The sequence below is a fragment of the Rhinopithecus bieti genome, unplaced genomic scaffold (assembly GCF_001698545.2).
Source record: "Rhinopithecus bieti isolate Rb0 unplaced genomic scaffold, ASM169854v2 scaffold_28016, whole genome shotgun sequence".
NCBI lineage: Eukaryota > Metazoa > Chordata > Mammalia > Primates > Cercopithecidae > Rhinopithecus > Rhinopithecus bieti.
The window spans coordinates 1,968,649-1,988,384 of NW_016813202.1; the positions used below are offsets into that span (position 1 = coordinate 1,968,649).

The window sequence follows — 19,736 nt, forward strand, 5'->3', positions numbered from 1 at the left end:
AAAGCAAACAAAAACATTAAGTGGGAAAAGGACACCCTATTCAACAAATGGTGCTGGGATAATTGGCAAGTCACACGTAGGAGAATGAAACTGGATCCTCATCCCTCATCTTATACAAAAATCAACTCAAGATGGATCAAGGACTTAAATCTAAGACCGGAAACTATAAAAATTCTAGAAGATAACATTGGAAAAACCTTTCTAGACATTGGCTTAGGCAAGGATTTCATGACCAAGAATCCAAGAGCAAATGCAATAAAAAGAAAGATAAATAGCTGGGACTTAATTAAACTTCTTTTTGCACGGCAAAAGAAGCCAGCAGAGTAAACAGACAACCCACAGAGTGGGAGAAAATCTTCACAATCTATACATCTGACAAAGGACTAATATCCAGAATCTACAAGGAATTAAAACAAATTAGCAAGAAAAAACAAACAATCCCATCAAAAAATGGGCTAAGGACATGAATAGACAGTTCTCAAAAGAAGATATACAAATGGCCAACAAAAATATGGAAAAAAATGCACAGCATCATTAATGATCAGGAAAATGCAAATCAAAACCACAATATGATACCATCTTACTCCTGAAAGAATGGCTGTAATCAAAAACTCAAAAAATAACAGATGTTGGTGTGGATGCAGTGAAAAGGGAACACTTCTACGCTGCTGGTGGGAATGTAAACTGGTACAACCACTGTGGAAAACAGTGTGGAGATTCCTTAAAGAACTAAAAGTAGAACTACCATTGGATCCAGCAGTCCCACTACTGGATATCTACTCAGAGGAAAAGAAGTCCTTATATGTAAAAGCTACTTGCTCACTCATGTTTCTAGCAGCACAATTCGCAACTGCAAAAATGTGAAACCAACCCAAATGCCCATCAGTCAACGAGTGGATAAAGAAACTGTGGTATATGTGTATACACAATGGAATACTACTTAGCCATAAAAATGGATGAATTAATGGCATTCACAGCAACCTGGATGGAACTGGAGACTATTATTGTAAGTGAAGTAACTCAGGAGTGGAAAACCAAACATCATATATTCTCACTCATAAGAGGGAGCTAAGCTATGAGGATGCAAAGGTGTAAAAATGACACAATGGACTTTGGGGACTCCGGGGAAAAGGGTGGGAAGGGGGTAAGGGATAAAAGACTACAAATTGGGTTCAGTACATACTGTTTGGGAGATGGGTACACCAAAATCTCACAAATCACCACTAAAGAGCTTACTCATGTAACCAGATACCACCTGTGACCCCCAAATAAATAAAAAAGTTTAAACAATTTTTAAAGAAAGAGAGAGAGAGGAGACTGTAGAGCCTTGTCGTGGCCAAGACAGGAGGGGAGGGAGTGTCAAATGCAAGGATATTTTGCCTTCAGAGAGAGGACGAAAGTAAGGATGTGGTTTCCAGTTAAATCTGTAGGTGAAAGCACTGGAATTTGAAAGAGGACAAGTCTGATAGTAGACTCAGTTTTTTGCAGGAAAATAGAGAACAAGTCCTTATACTAGAGGGAGAAGCCTGAGAAGAATATTGAAATTGTGGATGACTTACAAGAAATGGGCCAGTGAGTTGGTTAGGGCCAGAAAGAGATTGATGGAAGCCACTGAGAGCCCAGCTGAGTCTGCAGACCCCAAGTTTGTAATTGTGCCAAATAGCACTGTTTGGTTCTTTTGCATCAATGCTTAGCCACTGTAAAGGAGCAGAGAAGGGCTAGGGCATCTCTCCAGGTTGAAGGACAAATATTGAAGAGAATGAAGGGTGAGGCTGACCAACTCAGATGATACCCCCAGAGGGTGCAGACAAGAAGGGAAGAAGAGAAGAGTTGAGAGGGAGTGAAGACTGGAACATGATGTTTTCAAGGAACTAGAGGCTTCTATGGGATTGAAAAGCAAGAGTGGAAACAGAACAGCGTTAGGAGAAGAGGTTATGATCAAAGTTCAGGATCCTGGAGTTTAGGGGTTTGGAAATTAATAAACCTGGTCTATAACACAGCACATAATAAAGTACGTTGACCAAGAAGCTGCCATCTTTAAAATTATTCTGGCATCACTAGTTGGTTACAACATTGTGAACAAATAGCAAAAGAAAGTTAGTTTTTTACCAAGGCTAGGAATAAGCAAGGCATGAAGGAAGGTTAATTTATTTCTTAATCATCCATGTCCTTCAAAGTCGGTCTGCTTCCTGAAGACATTTTAAAATAACCTTGGTGCTCAGTGATCTCACCCTCCCCGAGTCCCCGTTGCACCATATAATTTGCTGTATCATCATATTATATATTATGTTTATTCATGAGGAACTTCAAGACTGAGTTTTGTTTGAGTGCAGAGAACATAATCCTTACTTCTAACTGTCTGCAAATGCTCAATAAATATGATAGATTGGTTAAGCGGTAACATCTCAGCCACTGAAGGGCTGCCGCATTAGATGTTTTTGCCCAACTTAGACATTTGATTTTAGTAATTTTCTCACCTAATGAAGCTGGACTTGGGAGAAAAGATTTGAACTTGATAACATGAGTATACCCAAAGAAAGATAATACATGGATTCAGAGAAGGGCATAAAAGAAGAAAGGAATTACTCCCTCACTCAAAAACAACCCAACCCCCACTGAACTAAATATACACTAAATGGAAAGAATAGTCCCTTTTAATTACAGAATATACGTGCTGAACTTGATCTAAGAGACTACTTACTTAAATCCTCTCGTTTTATAGATGAAGAAACTGATGTTTGATAGAGAAAGTGGACTGCTCATACTGTACCACTGCTGAAAAGACAATCTCATTTCTTTGAGTATTTCTCTTGGCACAATTACCTGGCTGCTCCCTTGAGCTTTATAATCCCAGACGATAATGGTCCTTTCTGTTGTGGCTACGATTCGTTTCAGCTGCAAGAGGTAATCACACCCTGTAATCCAGGAGGTGTCCTGATAGAAAAGCAGAGAAGTGGGGGATATAATGCATTTTCTTCTATGACCTGGTGATGGTTAACAAAAGGCAGGTTAGTCACACGAAAAGCCCCATTTTGCTGCCTTATTACAGAGAAGCCTTGCAGTACATCCTGTCTGAGCATCTTGGATACAGGCTCCCATCTTTTTCCCTTTCACCCTTACCCTGAGTGTCTCAGTACTATCAGCTGGAGAATGATTCGGTTAGCGATAGGATTGCTCCCTGGAAGCACACAGCAGTTCGTGGAGCATCTTTGTGCACTATTTACTGCTGTGAGGCCCGCTTCTTCACATGGGCACTAGGAGACTAGATTTAGGGCACTGATTAAGCGAGCTCTCCAGCCCTGTCCCCGTGCTAGAAAACAAAGACCTTAGTAATTACCTGGTCCATGATAAGGGGAGACCAAGGAGAATTTCTTATGTCCTACCTAAAGACACCAAACTAGCATGGCTAGGATCTGTAATATCAACAACACACTCCTTAACAGAAACAGAAGCTTCCATGGATGAGTGCTACATGCATTTCAGGCATGGCCTCCAACATTCTGTAAAACCTGTTAGAAATTCCAGGGTTGGCTTTTTTTTTTTTTTTCCCCCCAGTTTAGGAAATGGAGGTTCAACAATGAGAACACTTGGACACAGGAAAGGGAACATCACACACTGGGGCCTGTCGTGGGGTGGGGGGAGGGGGGAAGGATAGCATTAGGAGATACACCTAATGTAAATGACGAGTTAATGGGTGCAGCACACCAACATGGCACATGTATACATATGTAACAAACCTGCACGTTGTGTACATGTACCCTAGAACATAAAGTATAATTTAAAAAAAAATGGAGGTTCAGAAGTTTACAGAGAATCCAGACTCCTTTGCCAGGAAGCATGGCAACCTCCTTTGTAGTGCAGGGTATTCAGTGCATGCAAGCAATGAAAAAGTCAAGCATTCTCCCAGCTCTCGTAAATCCATAATGAGATTCTGCAAGCAAGTCACTATAGCTTTACAGCATCTGCTGCAATTACTATTCCGATGAGTGATGTGGATTAAATAAATTACAAAATTGTACTCAAACTTTTAATGTTGTATTCAACTTTAAAATAAAAATATTTTCTAATTATTTTCATGGGCTACCTCCCTGTTCTTACAAATTGGGTTGCATCCATTCTTTACATTCTCCGATAACAGATGCTCAGAAAAACTGAGAAGCTTTTAAATGGAAGCTTCCAAGGAGTGACCAGTTTCCAAGCAATTCTCTGCAGTCAGTTTAACTCCAGAAAGCAAGACCTGGGTCCTCTTTGCTGTTGCTCAAGGCTTAGTTTTGATCCTAGTCAGTAAACACAAATTTATAATATATGAAATATATATCCAGAGTCTATTCATTACTTCATTGAGATTTTAATTAATTGTGAAGGAACCATCACCATAGCCCTAACCTTGACTTCATTAGGAATTTTTAAAGTGTACTTACTGTAACATTGGTGCTGGTCTGAACTCTCATCTATGAAAAAGGAAGAGAGTAATGAAATCTAGTTGACACTACAATTAAAGATGAAAACAACACAGAATCTTCTTGGTTTAATCTCAGTTGTCATTCTATGCTCTGTAAGTCTCCTCCCTGTTTCTCCTTCTCCTGAAACAGCTAGCTCTGTGGAATAATGCAAACCGTTGGCTGTGAGCAAGGCTTATACCTTTGTGGCTCATTGTTAAACCTGGTGACTGTGCTGTTAAGAGTCTTACACTTCACTAATCATTTTCTTCCTTCTTTATGCAAACTACATCTCTCTCTTTTTTTTTTTTTTTTTTTTTTTTTTTTTTTTTTTTTTTAGTTGTTTGGAGCAACATTTGATGCCAAAAAATAGGAATGCAAAATAATCTAACAGCAATGGCAAGAGTAGTTACTAAATAGAATGATTGAGAAAAACTACCATTTTTCATTTGAAGTTATCTGTCCAAGTTGAGACTTAAAAGAACATTTTACCCAGTGGGCCTCCTCTTTTATTCAATAAGCACCTGTTGAGTGAATATATATGCACTGGGTACTACACCAGTTAAGAACCACAGATTTATCCCATGCAGAGAGCTAGTGTATACATGAGCAGCCTTTCCTACTCTTGTGGCGTGGAAATTGCTCCCAAGATGAAGGCAAGTAGTTGAAGTATTTCAATGACCTTGTTTCTTTTACATGCTCAGATGGCCTTGAGACATATCTAGGAAACAGTGGCCCGGAAGAAATGGATGATGTGAAACAGAGAAAGTAGATCAGAGAGATCACTAAAGCTGTTAGTCATGGCTACCCACAGGCTGTCTTTCATCTGAAGAGTTCAAAAAGGCTTTTCTAACCCGGGACTGACTTCTAGATGGGAAAAATACATAGCTGTGAGAAAACCGGTGAGTAGCAGAACAGAACACCTACGGTTTCTGCTTCTCTTTCTCTATATATATCTTTAGTGGAAGTCACCTATTTAAAGTCCTCTCAGCTGCTTTAAAAGTTTCATAATCCTTATAGATATATTTTGAATTTTTATTAATAACATTTAATGTTTATATCATCAAGAAAATCCTGAACTATATTTATTGTACTTCAGCTAGAGCCTAAATTATGAATTAATCCAAGATATTTGGAGTTGTTAATGGCTACCTTTTAATAAATCACTCCTGTGACCTACACTTTCAGCTTAACTTTTCTCACATGATATGTCATATTTGTAAGGCTTGCAACAATCAAAACAATATTTATTCCTGCTGTATCAAATCTCAAAATAATTAATTTTGGGCTGGACATGGCTCACTCCCATAATCCCAGCAATTTAGGAGGCCATGAGGTGGGAGGATGACTTGAGACCACAAGTTTGAGACTAGCCTGGACAACACAGCAAGACCCTGTTTCTACAAAAAACAAAAACAAAACAAAACCATTAATTTCTTAGCCATCTTTTTCTCCAGTTACATTATCTTATAAAAAACATATGTGTTTGCACATTTGTGAGTATACACGTGCCCATCTATAAGCTTTTGTGTGTATGTGCATGTTTGTAAAGCATCTCTGGAAATGTGATAATGTCACCTGACTTATTTCACGTCATTCTGAATATTTTGGTATGCACATAATTATTTTCCTTCTCCTATTATTTTTTAGATACCATCTTAGTTCTATTTTTGAGGTAACAAAAGAGAAGGTAAATAATGCACCAAGAGAAAAAGATCAAGAAGGTTTTCATATTTAAATGAGGCAAATTCATTTTTGTTTTCACATTATTTGTTTATTATAGCAATTGCCAACATTTACTGAGGAACTCTAATGATGCTAGCACTTCATTAGTATTAACTCAAACAGCAAGAAGGAAGGTCTATGATTTTGGATGAGGAACCAGGGCATGCAGATATTAAATAACACACACAGCTCTAAGTGTTAGTGCGAGGCTGGAGCCCCGACTCCACGCCCACACTCTGCATCCCTCACTGCACCACCTCCAGGGCCCACACAGCCCCCACCTCTGACAGAATCTGGCTGTCTGTGACTTCAACTTCGGAAAGATTCCCTGAACTGGAGATTACTGAAGAACTGAAAATTCTGTGAAAAATTTTAATCACATAGTGATTATTTCAAAGATATTTTACTTGCATAAAGCTTGTTTCTAGTTGGAAATGAACTAATCATTAGGATTTTTTAAATAACACCAAAGATTTACCTTTTATTTTCATAGCAAAATATTATGTAGGGTATATTGTAACATATTACATTAAAGTGAAAGTCCAAAACTTACAAATTTAGAAATGACATTGATAATAGCAAAGCCTTACATTCATGTAGGGATTTATTGTTCATAAAGTGTTTCTACACCCATTCTCTCATTTGACCTTCACTACAATCCTTTGAGGGAGGACAGGTTTTATTGTCCTCATTCTACAGATGTAAAAAAAGAGATGTGAAAGATGTAAGTGACTCGCTAAGCTCCCTACTTAATGACATAATTAGTAAAACAGCGGGGCTGGAATTTGAGCAATTCATTTTTATTTCAAGTCCAAAGTTCCTGATGGGACCTTTTATTAATCACTTGGCTCGTGAGTGTTTCTGATTTTAACTGAGACATTATCCAGGAGCATCTTTTAATTGTGTTGATGCCACATGGTTCGATATGACACCCTGAGGAACAATGCCAAATGCAGTCACCAGTTCCAAAGAATTGCCACAGGGCACAGCAGTCTCCTCATTACTAAATATTTGGGTTTATTTTTTTGGAATAACTCTAAAATACAATTTATGGTTTCTGCTGTACCTGATACATATATATAATGCAGAGACAAACCAAAAGAGAGAAAAGGAAGGGAGGAGGGAGGAGGGAAGAAGGGAGGAGGGGAGGAAGAGAGGGAGGGAGGGAGGAAGGAAGGAAGAAGGACGGAAGGAAGAAGGGAGGGGGGAAAGAAGCAAGAAGCGAGGGAGGAAGGAAGAGAGGAAAGAAGGAAGGAGGAAGGGAAGGAGGAAGGGAGAAAAGGAAGGAGGGAGGGAGGAAGGAAGGAAGAGAGGGAGGGAGGGAGGAAGGAAGGAAGGGAGGGAGGGAGGAAGGAAAGAAGGGAGGAGGGAGAGAGGAAGGAAGGAAAGAAGGAAGGAAGAAAAGGAAGGAAGGAAGAGAAGGAGGGAGGGAGGGAAAGAGGGAGGGAGAAAGAAATCCAAGCTTTTAAATTACCTGGTTATTGTAAAATGAATCCTTCAGTTAGAAAAAGAAAAAGAAATTACCTGGTTATTAAAAACTGTTATTAATCCTTTCTGAGTAGCTGTTATTAGTAAATCCAGGTGAGGTATCTTGACAATGCTCTTAATCACATCTCGTCTTCTACTACCTGTCAACAGCATAATATTAATTTCAACTTTCATCANAAGGAAGGAAGGAAGGAAGGAAGGAAGGAAGGGAGAGAGGGAGGGAGGAAGGAAGGAAGAAGGACGGAAGGAAGAAGGGAGGGGGGAAAGAAGCAAGAAGCGAGGGAGGAAGGAAGAGAGGAAAGAAGGAAGGAGGAAGGGAAGGAGGAAGGGAGAAAAGGAAGGAGGGAGGGAGGAAGGAAGGAAGAGAGGGAGGGAGGGAGGAAGGAAGGAAAGAAGGGAGGGAGGAAGGAAAGAAGGGAGGAGGGAGAGAGGAAGGAAGGAAAGAAGGAAGGAAGAAAAGGAAGGAAGGAAGAGAAGGAGGGAGGGAGGGAAAGAGGGAGGGAGAAAGAAATCCAAGCTTTTAAATTACCTGGTTATTGTAAAATGAATCCTTCAGTTAGAAAAGAAAAGAAATTACCTGGTTATTAAAACTGTTATTAATCCTTTCTGAGTAGCTGTTATTAGTAAATCCAGGTGAGGTATCTTGACAATGCTCTTAATCACATCTCGTCTTCTACTACCTGTCAACAGCATAATATTAATTTCAACTTTCATCAGTAAAGATGCTGAAACTCATTAGGTTTGTTTAAAAAGAAAATGATATGGCCAGACACAAGTGGCTCACACCTGTAATCCCAGAATTTTGAGAGGCTGAGGAAGGTGGATTGTTCAAGTCCAGGAGTTTGATACCAGCCTGGGCAGCATGACAAAATTCATTTCTACGAAAAATACAAAATTAGCTGAGTGTGGTTGGTCATGCCTCTAGTCCCAGCTCCTCGGGAAGCTGAGGTGGGAGGATCTCTGGAGCCCAGGAGGTTGAGGTGCAGTGAGTTGTGATTGCACCACTGCACTCCAGCCTGGGTGACAGAGTGAGACCCTGTCTCAAAAAACAAAACAACAACAACAACAACAAAAGATAAACAGCTTTTTTGCTAGAAAGCTCCAAGTTACTTAAAAATTAAAGTAGAATAAAACCATAAAACCCAGCAACCATTGTGTTTTAATGATCCTCAGAGATATTAATTTGCATATATAGAGCTTTCTAACTAAATGTGGTGCATTAATTCCCAGAGAAAAAGCAAGACACACACCCACCCACCCCCCACACATACACGTGCATGTGCATATTTCACAGAGAACACGTTTTCTAAACATCATTTGGAATCATTTCTTTTTTGAGATATTTCACATCTCTTAAGACTCCTTTCTTTGAACTCTCACCATTGTGGTTTACACATGATAAAAACTTAATACTATCTCAGGCTTTTCAGTATAAAAGAATGAAACTAGAGCTGTCATTAAGGCTTTTAAAAAAAGTGCCTTTTGACAAAAAACAACAACAGAAAAAGACTAGCTAGACACTTTCATGTTTCTATGGCCATGTCTTGAATGATAAAGCCATAAATATAGAATTTCTTCCAGGGTACTTAATTTTTATAATTGCAAACTCTTAGGAAAGAAAGGCAAGTGAACAGGTGTCATACCCTAGTATTACCACCCTCATCCGTGTATCTCAACAGAGAAGATATTGCCCCCAAATGGGTACAAATTAGTTCTTGGAGGGAACATGAATACATTTTACTCTTTTTGTGCAAAAGTGCAGATATGCATGCAGCATATAATTGGATTCACTTAATAATTAATACCTGAGGCATTAAAATGGCATGGAGCAAGATAAGGCAGAGGGGAAGGCAATTAGGAGCTAAAAGTCTAAAGAGGCTCCGTAGGGGTCAGTAATTTAAAAAAAAAAAGATGGAGAAACACTGCCCTATTGCAAGCCACCATCATTCTCTTTGCTTCCACCCCTTCCACACTACAGACTATTTTAAATGCAGAAGCTAGAATAGAATATAAAGGATAACTCAGGTTACTCCTCTCCTCTATCCACAGCCCCCTTGGAGCTTTCTGCCTCATTCAGAAGTCTTCAGCATGTCTTACAAGTCCCAATACATCTGTCCACTCCCATTGTTGCCTCTCCAACCTTAGCTTCCACCAGTCTCCCCACTACCTGAAATACATGGTTTTCTCTCTCACTTTCTACGGATCTTTTTCACCTTCTCAGCGGGGACTTCCCTGACCACCCTATCGAACACCATGCTCCCGCTCTCAAACCACCTTCTGCTTCCCACATTCCTGCTTTATTTTCCCCACAACCTGCTTACTTTTTGTCCTATAGCGTGTATTACCATCTGACATACTGTACATTTTACTTGTTTAATGTTTGTTGTTGTCTGCCTCTCCCTACTGGAATGTAAACTCCATGAGGTCAGGGATTTGTGTCTGTTTGTTCACTGCTCTGTCTCTAGCATTTGGAAAGGTATCTGGCCTACATAGTAGACTTTAACAAATATTTGTTGAATGATAAATGAATTATAGAATGCAACTGTCATCTAGAAAAATACTTTCAAAGCTCTAACATAGGCTGCCAGCAACACTTCTCCCCTGCTCTGGGGCCCCTCCTTAGCTCAGTGTGGTGGCAGAAGGGATAGCTCTTTTGTGTCTGTATTTTTGTTTTTGTTATTGCTTTCTAGTTCCCACGGCCAGAGGCCAGGCTCTGTTGAGGTCTGTGGTTAGGCTAAGGAAAAGTCAAGGATGAAGATGGGTTTGGCTCAGAAAGCATTCCAGGTGCTTTGTTTGTTTGTTTGATTGAGACAGAGTCTCGCCTTGTCACTGAGGCTGGAGTGCAGTGGTGCCATCTCAGCTCACTGCAACCTCCACCTCTGGGGTTCAAGCGATTCTCCTGCCTCAGCCTCCTGAGTAGCTGGGACTACAGGTGCGCACCACCATGGCTGGCTAATTTTTGCATTTTTAGTAGAGATGGGGTTTCACCGTGTTGGCCAGGCTGGTCTTGAACTCCTGACCTCAGGTGATCCACCCACCTTGACCTCCCAAAGTTCCAGGGTTACAGCCATGACCCACCGTGCCCAGCCTCCAGGTGCTTTTTTAAGAGACATCACATTTGACCTTCATTTCAGAATATGGGAGGAAATGCTGGAAGACAGGAGTAGCTTTGAAGGTTTATCTTCCCTCTTCCTGAGCTCCTCCCATCATGGAGGGAAGAAGGAGAAGAAAACCCAAGGTGTTAAGAGTGGAGAGGGATGGGAGGTCCTGGGTCCCAGGCTCAAAGTTGAAAATGAAGAACACATACATTGGAGACTTCCCAGACTGGGGACAATGCCCTTCCGTGTCTGGCCCAAGCTCTCAAGAGATGTCAGATTAAACTTCTTTAAGATAATCACGGGTAGATGAGAGTGAATGGAAGAGTCACGTTTAGTGAAAACTCAAAAACTTAATTTGAAGAATACTTTAAAAGAAACGTGACTTCTTTTCCTGGAGCTTGCATTATTGTGACATCATTGCAGAGAGTTTTCACTGGAAATCTGAGTCTTTTTCAGGAAAATGTGAATTTTCTCCCATCACATTCTCTATTTAGTGTCCTTCAAAGCAATTATAATATTTCGATTTCAATAGTCATAGAGTTTCTTCTGATACTGCATATAAAACTCTTACCACCCCGACACCCAGTGATAAAGCATTGAACAAATACATAAAATGAAAAGTGATTCTATGGAAACATATAGTCCCAATATTTATTCTTGAGAAAAATATTAAAACTCATACTAATTTGGAAGAGAAAATTAAAATGTCACCTGAAATTAAAATTCGCCGTTTTCTAGACACAAAGAAAACCAAATTTTCTTCATCCAACTGGGAAGTAATAGGATCTTCTTCAGAGGAGAAGTATCCAAAGATCTGAAATCCCAAACAGCACGTATAAATATGCACCATGCCTCAGAATTAAATGTAAAGTAACAGATTTCATGTTGGCTGAATTTAAAGTCTAATTAGTATTAACAGCCAGCACCTTGCTTTGTGAATGTCAGGGGTTCCCTATACCAGGAGACATTTGATACAGACATTTAATACGGTCCCCCACCTTCTTGACACTAGGCACCAGTTTCATGGAAGACTTTTTCCACAGACCAGGGCAAGGGATGGTTTCAGGATGAAACTCTTCCACCTCGGATCATTAGGCACTAGATTCTCATAAGGAGCATGCAATCTAGATCACTTGCATGCACACTTGACAACAGGGTTCACGCTCTGTGAGAATCCAATGCCACTGCTGATCTGAGAGGAGACGGAGCTCAGGCAGTGATGCTCACTCCCGCACTGATCACCTCCTGCCGTGCAGCACAGTTCCTAACAGGCCACGGACTGTTGGGGTTGAGGACCCCTGGTTTAATATATTCAACAAACCGTACACTGATAATGCATGATTTTTGAACAGTTACTCATTTTTCTTTTCAATAGATCTGACGCTCAGACTGATAGGTCTACTCGGAGCTGGCACTTATTTAGAAATGAAATCAGTCTTCATCATGCAGGGGGTCCTACTAAGAACTGTGACACTGAGTTTGGCCACTCTCAAATGACTATCTTACCCATTTTCCATGAAATTTTCAGGGCTAGATTTTTTTTTTTCTTTATCCCTGTTGGTGGGAATTTAAGAGTTTCTTTATTTAAGTGTTCCAAATCCTACTGTCTAGGCATTGCATGAGAATAAATTGCTTTAAAATAAAATAAAAAATAAAACATCGTGAAGAAGAAAAGAGTTCTTATTTGTGAATAAACTGTCAAATTATATAACTGAAAAATGAAGAAAATAAGATAGCTGTTCAATTGTCATATTAACCAACAGAAGTAAAATTCTTATAATGAGTGAACTTAAAAATAATTATGTAGTTAAATTTTTTAATTAATAAAATGCTTATAAAAGTCATATAATTAGTATATCAGTATTTCTCATAACGTTGAATGCACGAAATGAACTGAGGAGTCCTTTTGAAATTTCAGTGTGCATACTAACCACCCGGGTATCTTGTTAAAATGCAGATTTGGCTTCAGTAGGTCTGGGGTGAGTCTAAGAATCTGCATTTCTAACAAGCTTTTCATGAGAGACCATACTTTGAGTTTAAAGGAACTAGTGACTAAATGATTGAATTGGAAATAACTCAAAACCAGCAATATGCCAGTTTGTTTTAATAATATTGATTTAGATGCTGATGATGGCTTAACATTATATAAATATTTTAATATATGTCCTATCATGAGTTGCTTCACAAATGTTACTACTCCTTCATTTACATTCCCCCACATTCAAACCTCCCAGCATACAATTGCCCTAATTATTCCCCACAGTTCGATTCCCTTCTGTGGGAAAATCAGGCTCATCGAGACTTGCTTGTATTTTCCCTTGTTCCCACCAGCAAAATTAGCACTCCATAAAAACTTAATTAATTATCTTCTCAGAAATCATTGCTCATTTTTTATGGGCACAGAAACCTCTAGGTTTAATATCAAATTCCCTCTGAACGACTGAGAAAAGAAAAGGAAAATGAATAGATCTATGTTGGAGCGGACAGGAAGGTTTTGGTACTGCAATCTTTGTCATCATTCATTGATGCATTATTCAGTTAACAATTCTGTATCGATCTGTACCTCAGCCCTGTATCATTCGAACCCACGATACCACTTTATGGCAAAGAGTGTGTGCTGCTGAGTCAGGTGGTCCAGGGTCAGGGTTCAGACTATACAAGGAATTGATAGTCATTACTTGGAAAAATACCTTCACCTTCTGAAGTCTTAACTTCCTCATCAGTAGAACAAAAGAACAAACTTCTGAATTTTGTTTTTGTTTTGTTTTATTGAGGTTTCAATGACATAATGGATGACATCATGTCATGTCAAAATGAGCATTTTGCACCGTGCCTGGCATATAGTAATCGTTTTAAAACATTAGCTATTGTTATCATTGGGAAGCCTACACTGAGAAGGCCTCATGGGAGAGAGAAAAATAAATGACACATTATATCCAGACCACAGCCTCTAATGAGAACAGTAGCCTGTCTTTAAGGGTAGTTTTTTTGTTTTTGTTTTTGTTTTCTTAAGACGGAGTCTTGCCCTGTCACCCAGGCTGCAGTGCAGTGGTGTGATCTCGACTCACTGCAACCTCCGCCTCCCGGGTTCAAGCCATTCTCCTGCTCTCGTTTTATAAACACAACTTGGTACAATTTAAATGACTTATGCAAAGTAGACAATTGATAAATGTTGGCAGCAAATTTAACCTCAGAGAATAGTGTGAAGTAATAATTTTCAGAGAATGTGTAATGATAATGGTGATGATGATTCTTTGTTTCTACATTAAAGAATTCCAGTGTTTATCGGAGATGAGAGAACTCCACATCATATATGCTGTCATCTAATTTGAAATTATGTCTCCTACATCAATGATACCCATACTCAAAGAGCGGTTTGCCGTCAGTCATTTAACTTTATTTTAATTGTTGTGGGGATAGTGCCAAGGCATCAAGTGTCTAAGAACAGATGTGAGAAGAAATTCAGGAGCAATGTCCTATGCGAGGAAGTATTCAGTGCTTTAGGAATTGGTCATGGGTCCAAATCTTGGTTTCTACTGTCTACTAGTCACATGACCTCATGCAAGATCCTTAATTTCTCTGTACTTGAGTCTTTCCCATGTGTAAAATAAGGATAATCAGTAATAATCCCCATGTTATGCCGTGTTGTAAGGATTAACTGAAGAAGTGCATGATTAGATTACTTTGTAATGAGAAAGATTAGCAGGTACTTAGATTGCACCAATTGCCAGGAAGGAGCTCAATCAATGTCAACATTTGAGTAACTATAATTCCTAGTTTTTTCAGAGACAGTACAGGAAACAGAATTCAAGTATCTTCCTTGCTAATTTAAAACTGCGCACTAAGCATTTTTGTTACTTACCCAAACAACACATCACCTATGCATTTTATCATGCATATATTTTATAATCACATCTGCATGTAGGTAGATGGCAGATTGTAGACATATGCTCTTATGAAAATAATAAATTTTGTTACTTTCACTTGTAAATAACACACTATTACAATGCTTACCAAAAAATAACTTCCAAAGGATATGAAAAATATCAAATTACTTGAATTTATTGAGAAAAATTTAGGTATTATGCCAGATAAACTCCTTCAGAAGCAACAGTGAAAATTTTACATTTTGAAAGGAAATGTTTAAAGCAAATAATGTTGTTAAAGAGCAGCAAATACCCCTTTTTCCCGTGATGAGCCATAGCCTCTAAGATCTCAAATTTCTCCTTCGACCTTTTCAGTTTCAGTGTAGTAATTTTGCCTGTGACAAGATTTGAGTATTTTATCACTTATATATATATTATGACTATTAGAATGTTAATTTTATTTTAACTATGCTATTTAAAAGTCTTGCTCCACGCTTTAAGTGATTCATTTTTAACTTCTTTTTTATCTGATTATATAAGGAACATATGTTCATTGTAGAACATATGGAGAAAATAAAAAAGCCAATAGAAGAAAATAAAAACCTGCATGCAGCTTTTATTTTCAACCTATCCTGGAACATTCTTTTAACATTTTGAAGTTAGCAAATATAATTTTAGATTTATAATAATTCACTTTAAATTCACTTTTGGGAGGGAAACAATTATAGGCATTCCATATGGTGTCGTATGCCTCTTCTTTGGATTAATTTGTAGTGTGCTCCTAAAAAAAATGTGTTTATAAGTTGCCCACTGGAAACCCAGACTAACAGGGCATTGTAAGAAAAGTAGACCGTGTCTGCACCAGACTCTTCCATGAACTAGCTTTATAAACTTAAGGCAGTCATATTTCTTTTGATCTCTTTACATTAAATTTTTTCCATTAGAAATTGAAGGGGCAGGTCTAGGTAATGTTTAGGTGAGTAATAAGATTTCATTATTCTACGAATTTCAAATTCTCCACGTATCTTTGCATCAAAAAATCTTGAAAAAAAAAGTGCAACTTTTTGTGGCATTTCTACCACAAAGAGATTTATACTTGGAATAAGACTGGTATGTCTGTGCCTGAGTTTAAAAGAATAAATCTTGTTTTTATTACCTGATAAGATTAATATTAACTGATTAAGAAAACACTAGGTAATCCATACCGAAATGAAGTTAGTCTCCTTGAATTGAATTTCCATTTTACAGATGATGGCTGTGAAGCCCAGAAAGGTTAGGTCACATGGCTTGAAATAGAAATGCCCCTTAGGAGCATTGACACAAATAGTTTGTGAGAAAAATGACAGGGCAATAAAAGAAGAACCTTCCTGCCCTATTTTTTTAAAAAACCTCAAGTGATTCTTTATATACATACAGCGTGCCAGAGGCTGGCCATGAGTTTTTCTATTAAAATTGCATACAATTTATAGGAACCCAAGTGATGTAACAGAATGTCATATGTTTTGTTTTTTTAAAACCTTCTTCTTCTTCTCTCCTTCTCCTTCTCCTTCTTCTTCTTCATAGAGACAGGGTCTTACCATGTTGCTCAGCCTGGTCTCAAACTCCTGGGCTCAAGCAATCCTCCTGTCTTGGCCTCCCAAAGTGCTGGGATTATGGGTACTAGACACCGCACCTGGCCCCAGGATAATGTCACATGAACTTACTACATAAAGAGGGAGAAAAATCTCAGCCCCAAGACCAAAACAGACTTTCTGTGCAGCTTTAGATAAGTCAATTAAGCTTTTGTGATTTTCTCATCTTTATCATTTTAATAACATATCCTCCATAATCTACATTGTGCGGCTGTTGTGAAGATTAAATGAGAAACTGAAAAGAAGGTTCTTGAAAAAAACAACACATTTTACAAATGAAGGAAGATTTAAGTTAGAAGGAAGTTCTAACTAGAAAGGGAAAGAGAAGGAGTAGATGTCAGAGAGAATGAGGCTTGATTTCCTCATCTGTAAAACAAAACAAAAAAAAATCGGATTTACTTTAGAGTAGTATTTCATTCAGAGACCAAATTCTCAGTTACTGTAGAATTCCATGTAAACGGATTTATCACAGAGTGCTTTGTCTCATTTGTTGGCATTTATGAACTATCTTTAGAGCATTGCTTTTCTGAATCTAAGTGTGTAATAAAATGTGAACAGACTTTTCTAATTTCCAAATGTGCATAATTTTTTTATATTGACATGAAACATTTGTTAGACACACATTTTCACATTTTAAATGATCCAAAATGATTGTATTAGAAATTCATGCACATAAACCATTGAGTGTGTGAGAAATGTTCATAAGAAAATAGAGAACAGTGAGAAAATGTGATTCTCAGAATCACATCTATCCCAAGTTTAATGACATTGCATTCAAGTTACCGATCTATGGGGGAATATCCATAGGGTTTACAAAGTGTGATAAGAGATTAGATCCTGGAACAAAAGCACAAAACAATGCATTCATGTTGTACACTTACACGATTTAGGGAAAAAATGGTCATTTCTGTGTGGCTGCAAAGTAGCTGACTGTTTCACTCTTCATTTGATTTCTCAAAATCTTTGGGTGGCTAAGAGTTCTTGTTAAATACATATATGTCTTCTACTTTATTGACTCAGTATATTAAAAAAAAAAAAAAAGCCATGATTCCATTTGCAGTGTTGCTTGTAGGCCCAGGGCAAGGGGCCTATGCCTTTAGAGTGGCACTGTCCAGTTGAACTTCCTGTAATGATGGACATATTCTGTAATCTGTCCTGTATAATACAATAGCCAGTAGCCACATGTGAATACTGAGCACTTGAAATGTAACTAGTGCAACTGTGAAGCTGAATTTCTAACTTAATTTACATGTAAGTAGCACATGTGGCTAGCGGCCACTTTGTTGGACAGCACAGCTTTACACGGCCCCACTCTAGTCTTTTCTGTGGAAGCTAATGGGCCCTTGTCTACCAGGGGTCTGTAATAATGCGTTTAAACCATGCTCTAGATTCCTCGAACCCCAGAATTCTCTCCCCAAAGGGGCCAAGTCTACTTTCAGGCCTGTGAAGCCTCTTCTCCACCATATGAGAAAGGGTTGCACACCATTGGTATGTACACCGCTAGCTCTGAGGAGTGGCCAAGGGATAGTATTTGTGGAGGTGAAGGTATGGAAGAGCTTAGACATGTGGGCTGCGGTGCCCATGTGTGAGCACATGGCCCCTCATGATAGAAGATGGAGCCAGTAATGGCAAAAGAAGGGATGGGGGGTCAGGCCCAGCTTTCCCTCTGTCTTCATGTTTCAGTGTGAAATGGCAAGGAGTGTGAGATTAAATTTTAAGTCAATTCAGGAACAGTTGGTATCTTTACAAACTGAGCCTCTCAATTATTATTCTGCTGTCTTTTTTCAATAGAGTCATCCCATGATACTTTCTCCTATTTGTTGCTTTTGTGAATGGAATCTTTTTATTTTCTAGTTAGTTTTGGTGAGAGAGAAGGGTGGTTATTGCTGGTGTTTGTGGAAATTATTGATTCTGCCATGTGTATCTTTTTCGAACTCTTTTGAACCCTCTCAGTTCTAATAGTTTGCCATATAATTCTCTTGGACATTCTTGGTAGAATATCCACAAATAATGAGAATTTTGTATTTTTAAATAATTGATTACATATCAGTTCCATTTCTTGCCCTTTTCCCCTCTCTTTGCATGGCTTACAACCTCCAATAAAGTGTTGAAGATTAGTGTTGAAGAATAGGCATCCTTTTCTTGTTCTCGACTTTAATGGGGTTGTGTCTAGTATTTCAGCAGGAAATATGATCCTTGCTTAAATATGTTTCTGGTAAGTCTCTATGGTGGACCTATTCTAAAATGACCTCCTCTTCCCTCCCACACGCACAAGTCACACTTTTGTATCATCTCTATCCCTTAAATATGGTGGAAACTGTGACTTACTTCTAACTAAGAGAATATGACAAATATGATGAGCTGTTTCTCCCACGATTATGTTACATTATATAAAATTTCCTCTTATCAGACTATGGAGGGAAAAGTTCTCCCGCTGGCCTTGAAGATGCAAAGTTGTGAACTGCCAGTATAGAGGGCCACATGGTGGGGGCTGCAGGCAGCTTCTAGGACAAGAGGAAAGCCTGCAGCCTCCAGTCAACAAGAAGCTGAGGTCCTCAGACTTACAACAGCAAGGCACTGAATTCTGCCAACAACCTCAATGAGCTTGGAAGCGGATCTTTCCCTAGCGGAGCTTCCAAACGAGAACCCAGCCTTGCCAACAGCTGGATTGCAGCCTTATGATACCCCAAGCAGAGGACCCAGTGAAGCTGTCCCAGACTCCTGATGCATGCAAACTATGATACGTATTTCTTCCCATTGCTAAATTTATGATAATTCAGTACAGTAGCAATAGAATACTAATATAGTATATATTAGTATAGACTAACATAGTCTATAGTCCTTTCTCAAATTAATGGAATTTTCTATTATTTCTCTTCCGCTAAGATTATTTTTCTTTTTAAAGCAAGGATGGCTATTGAGTTCTTATTAGACACCTTTTTTACTTTTAATTTTACTTTACTTTCAGGTTAGAAGTCTGCAAACATTTTTCGAAAAGGGCTAGGTAGTAAGTATTTTAGGCCTGCAGGCCATTCAGCCTCTGTCAAAACTACGTAAGTCTTCTATTGTAGCACAGAAGCAACCGTGGCCAATTTGCAAATGAGTGAGCACTGCTGTGTTCTAGTAAACTTTATTTACAACAAAGGTGGCTGTCTATCCAGATTTGGCCCATAGGCCTTAGTTTGCTGACCTTAGACTGAGATTAGCATATTATTTTTTTCTCTCCTGACTTGTTAAATGAAGGATGTTTCTGGCTTTTCTAATATTGAACCACCCTTACTTTGCTGGAGTAAATTGTACTTAGAAATGATTTTTAATGCACTGCCGGATTCAAGTTGTTAACATTTTATTTAGGAGTTTAGAATTTATAAGTAATATTGGCTTATAGTTCCCTGACATTTTGTCTATGTTCAATTCAGTGTTATTTTAATGTCATAAAATGAGCTGGATAGCTGCTTGGTAGAAAACCTTTTTTTTTTTTTTTTTTTT

The 19,736-nt window shown here is 38.5% G+C and overlaps 1 protein-coding gene across 1 annotated transcript in view; it reads right to left on the minus strand.

The window, feature by feature from the left end:
- WDR64 (WD repeat domain 64) overlaps window positions 1–19,736 on the minus strand; it is a gene marked incomplete at its 5' end in the record, with an annotated part of 157,581 nt that overhangs the window by 128,587 nt on the left and 9,258 nt on the right. The window contains 3 exons of the mRNA XM_017847770.1: window positions 2,824–2,934; window positions 7,689–7,792; window positions 11,462–11,564. Of these exons, the coding sequence (XP_017703259.1) occupies window positions 2,824–2,934; window positions 7,689–7,792; window positions 11,462–11,564 (318 nt within the window). The remainder of the gene's footprint in view (window positions 1–2,823; window positions 2,935–7,688; window positions 7,793–11,461; window positions 11,565–19,736) is intronic.